The sequence below is a fragment of the Crassostrea angulata genome, chromosome 1, assembly GCF_025612915.1.
Source record: "Crassostrea angulata isolate pt1a10 chromosome 1, ASM2561291v2, whole genome shotgun sequence".
Classification (NCBI taxonomy): Eukaryota; Metazoa; Mollusca; class Bivalvia; order Ostreida; family Ostreidae; genus Magallana; species Magallana angulata.
The window spans coordinates 20,738,694-20,757,719 of record NC_069111.1 but is presented as its reverse complement, the minus strand read 5'-3'; the positions used below and the strand labels follow the sequence as shown (position 1 = coordinate 20,757,719).

The 19,026-nt window shown below is 33.7% G+C and overlaps 1 protein-coding gene across 10 annotated transcripts in view; it reads right to left on the bottom strand.

Annotated features, from left to right (window-relative positions):
- The window catches only part of LOC128163066 (kinesin-like protein KIF21B), a 43,400-nt gene extending 26,751 nt beyond the window's left edge, over positions 1-16,649 (bottom strand). For 8 of the 10 annotated variants that reach the window (XM_052826531.1, XM_052826591.1, XM_052826540.1 and 5 more), the window contains exons 1-16: positions 16,355-16,649; positions 12,235-12,408; positions 11,467-11,509; positions 7,893-8,075; positions 7,496-7,552; positions 7,259-7,351; positions 6,865-6,993; positions 3,885-4,043; positions 3,514-3,629; positions 2,874-3,069; positions 2,417-2,609; positions 2,165-2,231; positions 1,815-2,060; positions 1,563-1,722; positions 972-1,062; positions 743-784 (exon numbers count right to left, since the gene is read on the bottom strand). In XM_052826531.1, coding sequence (XP_052682491.1) covers positions 743-784; positions 972-1,062; positions 1,563-1,722; positions 1,815-2,060; positions 2,165-2,231; positions 2,417-2,609; positions 2,874-3,069; positions 3,514-3,629; positions 3,885-4,043; positions 6,865-6,993; positions 7,259-7,351; positions 7,496-7,552; positions 7,893-8,075; positions 11,467-11,509; positions 12,235-12,408; positions 16,355-16,410 — 2,005 coding nt within the window. In that variant the 5' untranslated portion in view covers positions 16,411-16,649. The remainder of the gene's footprint in view (positions 1-742; positions 785-971; positions 1,063-1,562; positions 1,723-1,814; positions 2,061-2,164; positions 2,232-2,416; positions 2,610-2,873; positions 3,070-3,513; positions 3,630-3,884; positions 4,044-6,864; positions 6,994-7,258; positions 7,352-7,495; positions 7,553-7,892; positions 8,076-11,466; positions 11,510-12,234; positions 12,409-16,354) is intronic. The other 2 variants (XM_052826558.1, XM_052826583.1) reach the window with 1 other exon arrangement.
- Between the last annotated feature and the right edge of the window lie 2,377 nt (positions 16,650-19,026).

Here is a 19,026-nt window from a genome sequence, read left to right as displayed (position 1 = left end):
TATTATTTATTTTAAAATCAATGATATGTAATTTCGCATGGCAAGTAGTTTCCTAGCTGTATTTGAACAATTACGCACATTGTTTTCCTTATATTTCAGTTATAGATGGAAACTCCATTAGAATAATGTTGTGTAATATTTAAAAAGATAGAATTAACACCATCAAACTCTACGACACATCATGTATCAGTAATCAAAATATTTCTGGAAAATTGTATCCAAGCAATATTGAACTCTGACGTAGGAATACATGTGACAAATAACTAGATTGTTCGTACCATTTAAAATCTGACTATTTTCAAGGTATTTATAAATAAGTTTCCTTGAAAAACAATGTTTCTTAATACATTACATCAATTTTTCAAGTACTAAGTCTTGTTGGCGTTGATGATTTGTGCTTATATGTTCAAACACTGTTTCACTTCCTTTTGCCAGAGTAACTGCATAGGAGAGTTGATTAAAATCAACTTCCCAAAAAACAGCAAAGTTTTCATGCAAGAAACACAGCCAAAAAAATTTTTTTTTTTGTTATTTGAAATTAATTTATGATCGAACTTATATAATAACAAACATAAATACACTGTCACTGAAAAAGTAAGATTCAGATCTCTAAAACTTGTTTGTATGTTAGGAAAAAACTAAATTCACATTTATTTAAAGGAAAAAGCTACAGGTCTGAAATCATTTATTATTAAAAAAAAAAAAAAACTACAACACTGAGTAATCTATTCAAGTATTTCACCTCCGTAATACCACAGAAAATCCACGAGTGGGTCAATTATGGCTGCATGTTCAACACAACAAAAAAATCTTGTTAAAACAGTACAGAGTTTTGATATTTACTTTCTGAATTCTCATCTCCAAGTTATAAGATTATAAGAATACGGTTAACATTAATATTTACATTAAATGTGAAGAATGCAAATCTCTTTGTAGTAATAAGTTTACATTCCAGTTAATTAAGTACTAACCTTTCCCTTCAGAGTCGGAATCCGAGTCTGATGAAGACATGTTCTCCAGTTCCTCTTCTATGTCGTCATCTTCTTCATCATCTCCATTCAACTGTTCATGAAAATCATAATTGTATCCTTTAGATAATTTTATCAATACACTCAAGATACTGAAAACACACTCCATTTTAATAGAGTTCTTTACAGAGAGCAGCATCTGATACATCAACTTGAAGTATATTGCTACATGTATATGTCATGCACATATGTATGTGAATTGTTACATTCAGTTATGCACTACAAAATCCCCATAAAGTTTACCTATATTTTTTTCTGACTTACTGAGGAATGTTTGTAAATGACTAAGGTTATGATCTACATGTAGTTACATGTACATATGCTTAAAGGTGAAGTAATATTGCAATTCATTAAACACTTTGAATTGAGGCCTTGTTTTAAGTTATTGTGAAAATACTACAGACAAGTTAATGAATTGAATGTGGTTTGTACTTTGATACTTTGATAATTTTGTCCAAAGCAGAAAATAATGTGAGTATAAATATGGTTACTGGTATATATAGTATGTATGTAGCAAGACTTTATTTTACTTACTTCTCCACTTAATCTATCTTCTTCATCATCATCCTCTTCATTAATATCTTCAGTGTTTTCTTCCTCCTCTTCATTTTCCCCTCTTTCTTCTCCGTTTACGTCTTCATTCTCCTCCGCTTCGTTCTGATCCTTTTCATTGTCAAACTGGTCTTCTTTCTCACTGCAATTGGACAAAAAACAACATATAGGGTGTCTTTAGAAGTACAGAGGGCTGCCTTCATAAAAATATCCATTAAACCACATGTCAATTACCTAGCTTTCAAGTGTTTCCTCTTTTTGAGTTTTTTGAGCTTCTTCAGTCGGCTGACATCCCGTTTGGCCTCCTCGATGATTGACAGTTTGCTCTCGGTCATTGACCCCATGAAGCTCCCGGACAGGTGCCCTGGGGAGATGGGACTCAGGGGGTCGTTCATCAGGGACATGCTGCTCCCCATGCGTGACATGGCTGTCTTCCTCTTATACTGTTCCGCTGTGTTTTCAGCATCTAACAGCTTTGCTCTGTTTAACAATAGAAATGATAGTTAATCATCTTGATCTCAGGTTCCAAACTCACAACATTCTAAGATAGAGAGACAGTAAATATACGATACATTTATATGTACCTGAGTTCTTCTAGCTCCTTAACATATCCTTCAATCAGCTTTGTTACTTCGCTATCCCTTGCATCCTCTGAAATTAATCATTGACAGAACTGAAAAAGACTACATTTTTCATATACTACATCATGAATTTTTGGCACATAAAATAGGTACTGTATCATTACCGTAGCGAATTCTAAGACAGGCTTGCAGCAATTAATCTTAAAACCAATATGTAACTTAAAATATGTTTAATATTTCAATATCAAAAATTACCAGATATATTATAGACTCCTAACACAGCTTTTTCGGCCAGTAGATCCGAGTTCCTCTTGGTGAGCATCTCTATTGTCTCATGCATGGATTTGATCCTCTGCCTCAGTTTGTCGTTCTCTGTCTGTAACATCGTGTTTTCGTGGAACATGTCGTTCACTGACTCCACTCCATCTTCATCTACCTTGCGTTTGCCCTGAAAATGTGAGCAATAAAGCTTAAAGATTGTTTCTGCACAGAATCAATCATTTTATAAGTCGAGTCACATCTTAATGTGCGAAACAACTTTATGGGTAAATACTAAGCTAAGACAATCATTTACTTCCACCTGCATAATTACCAGTAATGAGTGTAAATGAAATGTAAATTCCAAAATCTGCATCATTTTAAACTCTTGAAAAACAAAGGAAATAAGTAATGAATTTCTTCCAAAAAACATTCAACTTTCTCAGTTACTTACAGACTTGAAGTCCATCAGCTCCTGCTGCAGTGTCACAATTTCCGCACGGAGGGCTGCCATCTGTTTGGAAGCTTTGTCCTGATTGGCTATCACCTTGTTTTTAATGTTCCTAGCTCGATTTGCGTACTTCAGAGTATTAAGTGTTTCAACAAAATCTCTGTCTGATGGGGATATACAGGCAATCATCAAAGTCCGGCTACAAAAAACAATACATTTATTAACAACATACTAAAAAAAATAGATTAATCTCAAGATTCTGAATAAACAGTGATGCAAAGGTTATATGTAAAGAACTTTTAAGAAATGCCATACAGATATAACATATCGATGTATGAAAAGTTTTTTGTGACTTTTTCTCTTAGAATATTTCTGTGACTGCATTTGTGTATCTCTTTAATAAAAGGACTTTCTTTTATTAATAGGAGCATCATTTGGATTTTAGTTCTTGTTGTATATACAGGGTTGTCTCTAAAAATTGAAGTAGAAGGGAGAAATAAAAAAGTAGAAGGGGATCTGGAGGTCTACCTTATAGCTAGATTGTGTTTGAAATGCAATAATAGCCGGGTAATCACGTCACTTTAGGCGGGGAAATTCCCCGCCTCCCGGGTCTTAGAGACAACCCTGTATATAAGAGCTTTACCTGTTTCCTCCCAGAGAGTCCTGTAATAACCGGGTCAGCTTAGAATCCCTGTAGGGTACATGGCTACCCTTCTTGGCCTTGTCACCCAGGGCGGAGATTACATTTCCTAGGGCAAGCTGTAGACGAATAAAAATGAACAAATCTCATCAAAAGATGCACATTAGATCTGAAATGTGAATTTGATAATTTACAACTTTGCATCAAGCTTTAACAGTTAATTCTGTGTTTTCTACATCAATCATCAATGTAGTAAATTTCAGTCATAGACACAAAGCTTTGCTTCAGTCTCTATGTATATGTCAAGCAGTTGAGAATTTAAGTTCAGTTTCTTTGCTTACTCTATATAAGTTACCAGAGTTTCCCTGACTTACCAGCCCACAGTTGATGGAGATCCCCTCCTTGGCCCGGTCTCCAGTTGCCCCTGTTCTCTTTAACCTCTCCGACCCTGCCAGGTCCACAAAGTGAAACTTGGCAGTCAGAGTCTCAAACTCATTCAGACCCTCCGAATCTTTACCCTCCTCTGTTAGGTTCTGTGGAAAATTCATTGAATATTGCTAGTAGAAAAACACAGCTACTACCTACTAGCATTGAGAAAATAATGTGTTAGGTATGAGAATTAGTTTTTATTGTTTTTTGTTTTGTTTTTTATTTAAGTGGGGGGGGGGGGGAGGGGGAAGATGGTGAATCTATATTTTTTATTTGAAAAATCTCAATATTTTTTTCTAAAATCATAATTATACACCATAATTTTGTTCTGTCAAGCAGTATATTTTAAATTCAGTCAACTTATTCAAAACATAGGTAATCACAGATTACAAAGCTCACCGAGACGAGACATCACCCTTATGAGACTTCACCTTTATGAGACCACCTTTATCATATTAAATGAAAATCATACTTTATGATCTTGGATATTCATGGATTCTGTTTTGACACAATATATATATTATCTGTTAAAAAATTGTATGATAATCATATGTTCATATGTTAATCAATACAATAATATAAAATTAAATATTGCATCCTATCATATTTACAACATATATCATATAATACAATAAAATACCATAATAAACAATGATGAGATATGATATTGTAATGTATGATATGACATTGTATCATATGATACAATATTATGTGATAAAGTAAAATATTATATAATACAATATTATATTATACATATTGTATCATATGACACTACAATATATTTTACAATATCATACAATACAATTTCATGTGATGTGATAATATATCATATTATAAACCAATATTATATTATGCAATATCGTATGATACGATATTATATAATATAACAGTATCATATTATACAATTTCATGTGATATAATTCTTTTTTACAGAAACTGATATCATATTATACAAATTCGTATGATACAATATTATAGAATATACAATATAGTATCATAGGATACAATATTATATTTCGCAATATCTTATGTAATAGTATCATGTGATTAAATAATAAATTAATAACACAATATAATATTATACAATATTGAATCATAATATACAATACTATACATAACGATATCATGATACAATATCATAACATAAAATATCAAAAAAAATTATACAATATCATATCGAATCATATAACTTTTTATAATATTACATATGATATTATATTGTATCATATTAAACAATATTGTTTCATACCATACAATACTATATCATAGGAATCATGTTATATCATTTATCAACAAACACATCTATCTATCGAGCAGGTTTGAGTGAGGTAGAAGATTTCTTTAGCATCCTTGATAATGGAGATCAGGCTCTGCATCTGAAGCAACCTCTGCGTTTCATTTATAATATAGTTAAATCAACTATGCAAGCTATCATCTATAAAACATGTGACCTGTTCCAAAAAAACTAAACCTCATCCAGCATCCGAAACCTATGGCTCAGATTCAGCATTCAAACCTGTCAGGTGCATCAGTATACATAAGACGCATCTCCATGCAAGTTTGGTGAAGTTCAGACCAGTAATAACTAAGATATCATCATCAGAGGGCATAGATCCAGCATCCGCAACCTATGGCTCAGATTCAACATCCATGCCTTTCAGGTGCATCTGTATCATAAGACACACCATCAATTCAAGTTTGGTGAAGTTAGGACCTGTAATAACTAAGATATATTTTTTAGCATCCTTGATAATGGAGATCAAGCTCTGCATCTGAAGCTTCCTCTGTGATTCATTCATACTACAGTTTAATCAACTATGCAAGTTTGAAAAAGTACTATTATTTATTAAACATGTGACCTGTTCCAAAAAACTTAACCATATCCAGCATCTGAAACCTATGGCTCAGACTCAGCATTCAAACCTGTCAGGTGCATCAGTATCATAAGACGCACCATTCATGGAAGTCTGGTAAAGTTAGAACAAGTAATAACTAAGATATAATCATCAGAGGGCACCTGTTTCAAACACTTTAACCAGCTCTAAAAACCTTAACTTCCTTCAGCATCCGAAACCTATGGCTCAGATTCAGCATTCAAGCCTGTCTGGTGCATCAGTATCATAAGACGCACCATCCATGGAAGTCTGGTGAAGTTAGGACAAGAAGTAACTAAGATATATCATCAGAGGGCACCTGTTTCAAACACTTTAACCAGCTCCAAAAACCTTAACCACCTCCAGCATCCGAAACCTATAGCTCAGATTCAGCACTCAAGCCTGTCTGGTGCATCAGTATCATAAGACACACCATCCATGCAAGTTTGGTGAAGTACGGACCTGCAGTAACTTAGATATTGCTATCAAAGGGCACCTGCAACAAAAACTTTAACCAGCTCCAAAAACCTTAACCTCCTCCAGCATCCGAAACCTATAGCTCAGATTCAGCACTCAAGCCTGTCTGGTGTATCAGTATCATAAGACACACCATCCATGCAAGTTTGGTGAAGTACGGACCTGCAGTAACTTAGATATTGCTATCAAAGGGCACCTGCAACAAAAACTTTAACCTGGTCCAACAACCTTAACCTCCTCCAGCATCTGAAATTTAGGACTCAGATTCAGCATCCAAGTCTTTCAAGTCCATAAGTAGGTCCAGATGCATCATCCATGCAAGTTTGGTGAAGATAGGACAAGTAATAGCTTAGATACAGGACCTGCAACAAAAACTTTAACCAGGTCCGGACGCCGACGCCGACGCCGAGGGTATAGCATAAGCTCCCCGACTTCGTCTCGGTGAGCTAAAAAGCTTTTTGTGTTAAGAACAACATACCCTTACTTATACATTTTCTTAAATGTGTCCAATTTTTTTTTATCTCAATCTGTTAACCTCTGTCTCAAAACAAATTCTTATTTGATATAGATGTACCTCGTCATGCACTACTCGTTGCTGTTTGATGTGGAGTGTAAATATGGCATGAGATCTAGAAGACTGCGAGTTCATGTTTGTACTGGCTGTGGCCCGAGATAAAGCACCATTCTTTAAACATTCCATTGTCTGCAAATAGAGAAAATAATCAATTGTTAAGCAGCACAAAAATCCTCTGCCCTTATTAAGACTGGAGCCACACTGTAGTTTATGAGAGCAATAAATCATAAAACAACGAGAGTATTAAGTCAGCAAATCAGGAAATTATAATGGAAAATCAATTTGTTTTATCGTTAGAAACATGAACATCAGAACCTTACACTAGAGATGAAATCATCATTACAGGTCACGTTACAATATGTTACATTAATTTGTGATCAAAAGGGAAACCTACTTCCTGCAGGGAATAGACAGGTCGTGTGGCCACGCCCACCATGTATATTCCACCTGTGGCATCTTCATGAATCTTAATGTGAGACTTCCTCATCTGAATGAAGAAAATTACAATGATTTCAACAAATCATAAATCATCTCGGAGTAAAAATATAAAGCAAATCAACAACTGGGTGCAAATAATGAAACCTTTAACCCCCAGACTCTAATTTAACAAAAAGCTCAAAAACAAACTTACTCTTGATTCTGGATCTCTTGTAGTATCCAGTAAATCTAGGATTTCTTCATTGTACAACTATTGGAACAGATTTCAAAACATTAAAATTGTGCACATTTACTGTAACATATAACATAATGGACTGAATATTGTACATTTAATTCATTTTTAAAGATTCAAAGTTTACATACTGTAAAACAACATTTATTAGCGTGCAAGAAATTTCCGCAAGGTTCGCAAGAGCCTCGTTGTCGCGAATATTTCTCACCGCAAACCAGTCATTGTCGTATGGTTTTTATAACAACACAGTCTAGATAATGCTAGGTCGCAAAAATAAGTCTTAGCAAACCAATTAATCGGAAGTAAATCGCAAAATAAAGTCGTCGCAAATAAAAGTAGGTTTACAGTATTCACTGACCTCTATGAACTGGGCATTGACTTTGAAGTCAGGGGGAGGGATATTGTTTTCCTTTGCCTTCCTCTTGCTCTCCTCGATTCCCTGGAACAAGTGGTCTACCGCCCGGGGAATGATACCGACCTCATTCTCCGGGAGACTCATATCAAACCCTGTCCCCATGGTGTAAGTCTTCCCAGACCCTGTCTGTAATACGAGGAAAGTATATTACATCAATCAAAGCTTAATATTAACCTGATTTACAAAACATTACAATAATCATTCTGACTGGTTTAATTCTATTGTACCATACTATAGAACAGTACTTTAGTAGAACATCAAATATGTACAACTACTTGTACTGTTTCTTTAAATTTGATAATACATGTATTTAACCTAAGCAATGATTGGGGGGGGGGGGTCGAATTCCTGATCATAAGATAATATAGATATTGATTTTTGATTTGGAGTAATTGAAACTTTATGGAACTAGTCAGGTAATGATTCACCTCAACAATCTGCCTCAGTCAACCGATGCATTACTAAGTTTGCATATTAAGCTTGAATGTAACAACATCAAAAAAGTCAATTTAAATTGTATTACATAAAATTTTAGGACTAATTATATGTGGTGAATTTAGAACAGGAAGATTAAAGACCCACTCATGACTATCAAGAGATGGGACAATCCAAAACCAAAAATCCTAATGACATATAAGTATTCAGTATGTATTCAACAGCATGCATAATTACTGTGGATTAGTTTGTGCCTGCAGAAGATTCTGAATGTAATCATCTGCCATATTTAAATAACTGCACTTGTAGTGGGCACCAAACAATCACTGAGTGGAATTCATATCTGAAAAGTCATTGCATGATAATACTAAAGACTTATTTCCGGCACAGGACATAGAAAGCTCTCGAAGATTTAGCTGGATGAAATTTAATCTGCCCGAGATTGCAGTTACGACTGTATGACATCATCCCTGTGTATATTGAGTAACAACTGCAGCAGCAGCAGCAGACTCGTACGAAATTGATTGCCATCAGGAAAAACAAGGGTACTTCACCGCAGAGAGAGAGAGACAGAGAGAGGGAGTCATTTATAAACTGTCTCAAACCCACAGGACTGAAAGATATTAGCAAGGACAAGAAAATCAATGAAACTGCAAAATTTGCAGAGCACTTAGAAGCTCTCTCAGCTCTGTGCACCATGTAGTCAGTACTACAGTAAAGGACTTAGATAAGATATAAAACAAAAGTGCTATTATTTGATGATTTCACTAGTATCAAAAACATATTCAGCCGACATCTTTATTTTAAATCCTGCAATAACCAGCCCAATCCTGCATCTGATGTAATATATGATGCAACTTTTAGACATGATCATTGAAAAAATGTTTCCTTGTATTAATCAAAGCTTAATACATGTATTATGATTCCATATAATAATTTCCAAAATATCACTGACAGTTACACACAAAAAAGCATTGTAATATATACAAAGATTGTCCGCATAGATAAAGTATGTAATGTTCCTACTAGCATTTTTTTAAAAATGTTTTTGTAAATGTATTATTCATAGACTTGATATAGGAATCAATATGCTCCACAATACATATACGAGGGTCAATCAAAAAATACGAAGACTTTTGTCATAGCTATGTTATTTAACGTCATATCATTACTAAATTTGGTAGACATAATTTAGCAACAGTTTCAAACAATTTCCAAGGAAAAAAGTGAATAGATTCCTTTATTTCTAAGAATTATTTAGAATCTAATCCTGCAAAAATGAGGTCACGGCGCACGGTCAAAATTTGTGTAATGTCAACAATAATCAATATAATGTTGAAAGTAATATCTCTATAAATTGGGCTTAAAAACAAATGATATTGAAACCTCAAATTAAGCTTTGTCTTGGTATTCTAAGTTCCAAACAATGACAGGATAGATTGTTTTGTCGAACAGATATTATTAACTAAAGACAGATAGTCCTCTTTAAAATTGACTAAAAACATCGACGTCGCCGGACGTCACGGCGCAACGAGAGGTACAAACAAAATGGATTTAACCCAGAAAAAAGCCGACACAAGCTGTGAAAATGCTCAATGGTGCAAAAAATAAGTCAACAATTATTTGCAAGTTTGTGTTTAACTGTAATAAATTTTGTTGGGGTGGTGATAATTATATTTTGCATATAAAACAGTCCGAAAGAGAGTAGAATATCTGTAAATATTTGGTAAAAAAAATAAGTAACGTCAACCGACTTCTAGGGTTATCCTTGCTGTAAACTAAGAGATACACGGTTAGAAAATGAAAACTTCGAAGAACTAACTTATGATTCTCGAACAGATGTCTGCAAGTAAGATGTTAAGTGGTTCAGTGCCATTTTAAATTGTAAGGAGAAAGGCACAAGAGACTAAGCGTGATAAAAAGATGGGGTATATCTATAAACTGTGCGTGTTTAATCTTGACGTCGTGTTTTGAACGGTACCGTGCGCCGTGGTGACAAAACATGTTGTTTTTAAAAAGGGGTAACAAAAATACCATTTCATCAAATGGACTAAAACTTCGCATATCAATAACATAAGTGTTGGTGCACAGATTAATCTGTTATGTTTGACTCTCATTAAAAATATATGATAGACAGCCACATTGTCTTCGTATTTTTTGATTGACCCTCGTACAGGGAATACAAAGCCAACCATTTTCTCTCGATCAAATATGAAAGCCAATACATGGATCCTTATAAGCGCAAAAAACGTGTATACAGAGTAGCTCTCATGAAATCATTGTATATTGACAAGTGTCTTAATGGATTTATGTTCATTAGTTTTACATTAAGGGTTATCTCAGAGAGTCCATTTGTAAATTCTCTGTGACAAGCCTAGTAAACAAGGGTTATGTTTACCCAGTAGGACAGCTCCATAGTACGATATAAATCTTGTAATATTTAGATAGAAAGCTTTTAAAAGTTGTTTACCTTTTCACCTTCAATATGCAACAAGATTCTCAATTATCTTCATCACATTCTACCTAAGCAAAATGCTCCATTTAACAATTTTTTTCGTGAATGAAATCGATTTAACTTCATATTGTCGGCACTATATTCATATTCAAATCATTGAATTACTTTTCGATGTACTTATATTATATGGTTATATTCTTATAACTCTTCATTCAAGTCTATATTAAGTTATCAACATTCTAATAGCTACATGTATGGAACTAATCCATGGTACCTAATGATGATGTACGATCAAGAATTGAAAAATGACCAAGCATTAAAAACTAGGCCTTTAAATAAATACAACTCAGTAATTACATTTTACTCAAAGTCTAGGTGGAATGACCTATTCTACATATATACATAAAGTTTTATCAATGCAATGAAAGACATTGAATGTTTCAGTAAATTTTGAAATTTCACACTTAATTTGACTTCACACAAAAACACTCAATTATAAAAACATCTTTTTTTTGTGAAGTGCTGATGGAAAAATTCACATTTCAAAGGCATTTAAATACGCAAGACTAGACTAGGATCAGAACGAGGTGTTAAAATCCTACATCATCCTTTGTAAATACAACCTACCTGGCCGTAAGCAAACACGGTAGCATTATAACCATCAAAGCACCTGAAAAAAGAGATGTCAACGATTACTTTCCTTGGTGAACAAGGAAAAGCACACATCAAAACTGAAATTTTCATGATAACAAACAAGAATATAAAATATTTTTGCACCCTAGAGAATTTCTATCAATAAACTGTTTAGTATGAAAGACTTGTAAAGATTCCACATTTTTTCCTCACAGTAAATTCATGCAGGAGATTTTAATTCGGTATGGGGGGGGGGGGGATTCCTAGCTGCTACTAAAGTATATGTATTATTATCTAATCTTTTCATGGAACAATTGTGTTTATTGCAATGATATGAATGCTATTATGCACTCAATTATTGGAAAATATGCACCAGGAAACTGAATCAAAGCATGCATGCACATTAAGTGCACTTATATAATTCAACTAATGTTCAAAAATCATGTACATGTAAAGAATGAGTCATTTATTTTGGTTTCAAGTTTTGGTTACAGTAAATTCACTTGGGTGTTAGAAATCATATCCATTTAGAGCTAATATAGATCTGTAACACCCAACAATTTTTCATTTTTGGGTTTATCCTTCATGAATAGTTACGTTAAATAGCTCACTTGTGGTAAAAAATAGAGGACATGTATGACATAAAAACATCTACTGGTAATTAATTAAGAGGTAATTATTCATCTAAACGAGGTCTCCCTTGTGAAGAACCACTGCTTTATCCATTACATGTAGATGCATGTCCGCCCTTTTCTCTCTTACCCATCAATGAGGATGCGGACACAGTCGCTGTAAATGGTTTCTTGTTGGGTCGGCATATCGAACACGTAGTCGTAGGTGAAGCTCTTGTCCTTGCCCATGATCACCTGGGTGTTTTCTACTGTGGTACACACCTGACACATGTCAATCCTCTCCTTGGCCAGCTGGGGACGCACCCTGAAACATACAACATGTATGATATTCAATGCTATTGATTATATTAATCTAATAATCATACAGGTTTATAAGTGTGTTTTATTTTCCAATAAGGTTGAATGTGTACATCTTATCACATGCTTTATGGTAATTATAAATGAATTAATTTACAAATCATATGTACATGTCTGTATTACAAAAGTTTCTAATAATGTTAAGAGCATCTCCTTTTTAAATGCTATACATGTAATGATTTAATAAGTTACCAAACCTACAGTTTATCTTTTTTTCTGATCAGACAGTTGTCTAACATGTACATCTTGTCTGCTATTTAAAGTATGTAAAATTTTGCATGAAGAACTGTATGGTGACAAAACATAGTGCTAGCTCTAGGTCTATAAGCATTAATCACTGCACTCATACATGTATGACTCAGCACTGAACCACACAGATATGGTACATGTACCATTTGTCACCAAGACCATGCCTGGGAAAACTGACACTTGCTGCACAATGACATTTATCATAAGGCAACATTTATAACAGGATTTTGCCTTTTATCATACACATTACATGTTCAAATCATGATTTAAGCAACTGAAACCTTGACATTTTTTAAAGATGTAAGATAATCTTGTTATAAGCAATTATATAAAAACTGGCCAGTACAAAAGAACAGAACATAACACGTTATAATTTGGAAACATTAATTTGTGAATCCTTGATATGTCAAATATCCATTTAAATTCTTTGTAACATCATATGTACTTTTGTAATATACAGTTTGTTTAATGATAATGGATCACCTGTTTTTATATATACAAATGAAACACATAAAGATGATTAATTTCACTACCGGTACTTATTTTATTTGTTAAGAAACTTGTACATGATGTATGGTGTGTTATTTTCTTTGAATATCAATTTAAATGCAAAAATTTCTCATTGTCTTGTAGAAGGTATATAACTTTAAATGTACAAAATTGAAAATGTGATTAAAACTTTTCCATTTTCACCCCCTATACATGTATACAACTGTGACGTTCTTCCCATATAACATCTTTAACAGCATTTTTCACTCAAAGATATTCAGAGAATCCCTTAAAGCCTTAATACTAAGCTCATTTAGAGAGATAAAAATCAAATTTGGCTTTCAAAGTATGTGGAATTGGATAAAAAAATTGGTAAAAACACCATACTAGGAGTGCTATGCCAAGCCACCTTATAAGGTCGGTCAACACCGTCAAAATATAGGTCCTCCTGCTACCCTACATGCAATCTTTGATCCTATGACCTACGGCTTAAAAAGCAATTTAAAAAGTTACTTGATATTGGGCAGCAATAAATCATGGGCTGAATTGGATTATACAGTTATCAACTTATTAAAATTCTTATTTCAAAACTGTTTGAACAACTTCTTAATTCTTTGGTGGTTGTTATTCAGCCAGCTGGTTTTAATGATTATAGCTATTTTTCCCTATATTTCTTTGTACACTGTGTGAAAAATTGCTAACCTGCCTACTGGGAAATCAATTGTTCATAATGCGGCTCATTCATTTATGGATTATGTAAACATCTGATCTAATCATACCATATTCTGCTGCTCTAAATCACAGTGAAGCAATAAAGTTAACTCAATTATGGCCAACGATGTCACATATCAATACATGTTTAGCAGAGACCTAGCTTTCAGTTGAGTTGGCATTGGGAGATTAAGTTCTTAACCTGAAGGGGAAGCAATACACGACCTCATTTACATTGGACGGTTGATTGGACATCTGGTCAGATATCAAAACTTCTAAAGCTTTAAACATTTATGTGACTAAGTCAGAAGATAAATAATGTGGTCTACACCTAAAGACCCTTGACACTGTTTCTTTTTGATACAGGGCATAATTATGTACGTGTGCTTTGTCAACTTCACTAAAAGGTGATTATAATGAAGACAGTCACAGAATATAGATATATATCAAAATATTTCTAAACTGAAATGCATGTCCACAAAATGTGCATACTGTACAACTTGTACATTTTGATACAGGACATATGGTAATTATGTATGTGTGTGCTTTGTCAACTTCACTAAAAGGTGATTATAATGAAGACGGTCACAGAATATAGATATATATCAAAAGATTTCTGAAATGAAATGCATGTCCACAAATTGTGCATACAGTACAACTAGTACTGCACATACCAAATTTACACGGTACATTTTTGTCCTGCATTAAATGTAGGTATGAAATGCAAATGTGCTAATTAAAGCAGTACTTGTGTATTATACACATGTGGGATCCTATGCAACAAAATGTATTGTATAATATGTCCATTAACACATACTACAGTGTATCTACATTGGACAACATTAAATAACTGCATACATAATGCTGCAAACAGAGTACTGTTAAGTGTTATGCAAAAAAGGATATGGGAACACTTAATAGCAAGCAAAAAGTACTACGTAATGCTCCCATTTTATTGCAGATCTACAGAAACTGATGTATTGAATCAAACGATACTGATATAAATCAAAGTTGTAATTATACATTCTAAAACTAGTGATCAATAAGATATTTCTTCATTTCCATTTCACAAATCTGGAAAGTACTACTAATAACTGTTTGTCTATAACTATAATGAAAATATACAGGTATAGATTCAACATATAGATACTGGTACTGACTATAAGTTAAGAAAAAATCTCTGTTTTCCAATTGATAAAATATGAACAAGCTACTTCACATGGCTTAGTTCTCTATAATTTTAATCTCTGTACATGTAAACATCCCTTATGGCAGTTTGTTTCCAGTACATTTGTATATCTCTCAATACTCAAGCTTGGCTTACCAATGAAGCATTGGATTTGGGGAATGTTTACATTGTCTTAGCCTCCAGATAATGAGAATGCTTAGAACATAGACATGTTTACTCTTAAATACATTCAAAAGAAAATGTTTATTGGAATATAAAGTTGCAGGATGAGGTATATCAGAGGGCAGAGGGGAATATTCTTTGATTTAACTTCAGTCTCAGCCATCTGCATTTGTTTCTACCTTTCCATGTCTGTACATGTGCAATCAAATAACTATAATAAACACACATTGCTCTGATGCTGGACCTGTTAAGTACATGCATCGATCAACACTCTTAAACATATATTTGGACTGTACATGAATGCACTTTGAGTTTTAGCGTTATATTTGATTTCAGAAAAAATAAACTTTGGGCTCAAAGATCAATGTGTGAATTTCGGTTCTCAAAAGACACATTTGCTCACGAGTGCACCAGTAAACACTTCTTCAAATGTTTCTTTTGAGACAGAAATGCAAAGAAATTCATCTTCGCAAACCATGTCATATACATTTATAATTTTGTATGCTAACAAATCTGTACAGTGGGTCAGGTTTAATATTTATATTTTATCTTCTTTTCTTTTTTTTTTTTTTGGGGGGGGGGGGGGGGGGGGGGGTTAGTAAATCAAATCACATTGTTCATCAAGGTTTCCATTTCAAAATGTACTTTTATATCAAATGGTCCCAACGTGATTAACCCAGATGCAAATTCATATTATGTGACTGTAGACTAGATGATACTTGTAATAAAGGAGCTATTCAATGATAATTTTACAGTTTATTTTGTTTCAAGTGACCAGTAGGCCATTACCAAGGACATCTTCGTGCACAATCCTTCTGAGATTTGTAGACTGCACACAAAAATTGATCAATTTAACAAAAGTGAAAATTTACTTTTATAGACATCAATGTGACTGGATAAATATTTCCCCAACGTTCACAGCTAGCTGTTCAACTTTATAATAGGCCTATAATCAATATTCCTCTTCTGTTTTCAATCAACATCATCCATAGCAATATTCATTCGAGTAAATTCGAACGTCGTTTCACACAAACACTAAATTCAAATATTAGCTGCAGGGAACAAAAACAAAGTAGATATAATATCTATATACCTGAGTGCCACCCGCACACTACTGTCATCTTCCCTCGAATCTTTGCTCTCTGTCATCTTAACTGTGTCTGCGCTCAAAACTTGTAGGATTCATAACTTTTCCCACCTGTGAATGAAAACATCTTCTGCTGTGACTCTGCCGTCTAAGACGGCCTACGTCGATATCTCACATGTTACAATATACGAAATCTGTGTAATTTTTCTCAATTATGTCCATTCAGTAGATCCTGTGAATGGTTCTCACTCTGCGACTAATTTTCCCGTCTATCAATATTTTGTAGCGCACAGCAGTGACCCCTGTCGGGATAGTACTTAAAGGGAAGCTACTCTCAAATTCAAGCAAATAATTTTTCCACGAAGTTTATAAAAAAGAATCTTTATAATTCACAAACGCTACAACTTTTTAAATACTAACTATAGTTCATAATGATTATGATGTACACATGGTACAACTCCTTAGATTTATGTCACATTTCCAGAGAACCAACATGTGGGATTTTTCAGAGGTTTAAAAATGAAAACGTAGTAAGAAGTATAGCGCACTTGGTTTATCAGATTTCGCCTCCAATACAGCGCTTTTGCAAACATCGGTATTATACAATACTTAGTTAAATGATATTCAAAGAAAATACACAAGAATTACACAATCACCATGTTAAAGGAATCTTTATTCAGGCACGTACATGTAGGGTGGCGGATGGCAGGCTCATCTAAACAGCTAAAAAATCTTGACAAGCAAAAAAAAAAAAAAAAAAAAGAAAAAGAAAAAAGAAACTTTCTGAAATCGTCAAATATCCTAATCCGGGGTGGGGGCTGGCTGGCGTAGTATATCTATAACTTCCATTTCACTTTTAATTTCCTTATTTCCTTTAAGTTTTTTACACTCTCCCCAAAAGAGGGGAAGGGGGGGGGGACTCCATCACAATTCAATTTTTATATGTAAATATAAGGAAAATGGTTGCCGCAAGAAAAAGTGAGCCCCCCCCCCCCCCCCCCCGATGCTGTAGGTAACGTGCTTGTTATTGTCTTACATGACATCATGTTGACATCATTCAAATATTCAGATTTTGTTAGTTATAGTATGCAATAAAAAGTCAGAATATTTTACTATTTGAACCACTTAAATTACTTAAACCGAAGAAATGATAAATCCGACTAAAATTATGTTCTACATATACATGTATTGTAGTACACGTTTACCGCGGCATTACATTAATTTTGGTTTATGCTAGACCACTTTCGTACTGAAAATTAGACATTTGTGAATTTTCTATTATAAATACAATCATGTATATAGCCACAAATATTAATAAAAATGACGTTATATGCGTGGCCTTATTGTTTACGCGGAGGTCATTTTGACGTCGCTGGATCGATTCCACCAAGTATAAGTAATATTTTTTTTCCTTTCATTTAATAAATTGATGTCATTTGAAATTATCATTTATAATACACTTAATTAATAAAACTTCTAAGTGTTCACCCTGATAAATAGAATAATTTGAACAATTATGAGATAGTGTGAATTTTTCTACCTTTTTAACTGGTATTTCTCCTCATTAATACCACAGATAAAGTATAAAACAAATACCGATCGGTATTTGTTTTATACTTTATCTGTGGTATTACCCGCGACGAAACGTCAAATGTGAAATTGGTATTTTCAGCGGGTACTTAATCTGTTAATATGATTGGCAACTTTTTGAGATTGATATTGGTGTTTAGTGATAATTTCAAAAGGAAACACTTAAAATGGCCAAAGGAAAAATCCAGAACTGTTGGAATATTGGTGTCTAGATTGTTCTTACGACGGGCTGTACTCACTTTAAATCTGCTGTTTATTTTGTCCTCGACATTATTTTAAATAATACGAAATCCGAAAGAAACGTTATTTTAATATTATAAGTTTCTCTTCTCTATGTGTAACGTCATATCCATCGGCAACCTAAACATATACGAACTCTCTCGCCGACATTCAACTAACTGGAAGTGTTCGTGAGATTTAGCAAAGGTCAAGGTCTCGGGTCGCAACCAAAGGTCAAGATCAATACATCGTTCTTAACTGCTTGAAATAGACACACGGCAAGACAAATAATTTTTTTTTTTTTGGAATTTTAAATGTACGATAGGGAAAGACAGTATAGAGTATATATAACGAGACTGTCTGTTTGATATTCTTTGTCCTATAAAACTATGGTTAAACTGTAGTGACTAGATGAAATGATGAATGCATGTGTTATCATATTCATCATATTTGAAAGAAAGAAAAAACCCAGCTCTGATTATATAATCCATCTTGAATACTACTATTGTGTACGACTATACACAGTCGCTAACATCCGTGTCATTGAGAGATTTTAACGAAAATAAGTTGTTAGAACATGTTTTAAAATAAATGAAGTTCAGTTTCTTATAGTCATTCAGAAGTCGGTAGCCCATTTAAAGATTAATTCTGTATACTAATGAAATACTTAAAATCATATATTTACAATAGAAGTTACCAATCTGAGTATGCATGTACACCCAACTGGCACAGGAATCTGAAGAACGACGACTACTACTACCCCCCCCCCCCCCCTTCCCAATTTTTTTGGCGGTAAAACTCTCTTGAAATCAGGCATGCGTGTAGATTCTCAGTCTGTCAATCGATGTTATCATTGTGCAATTAATTTT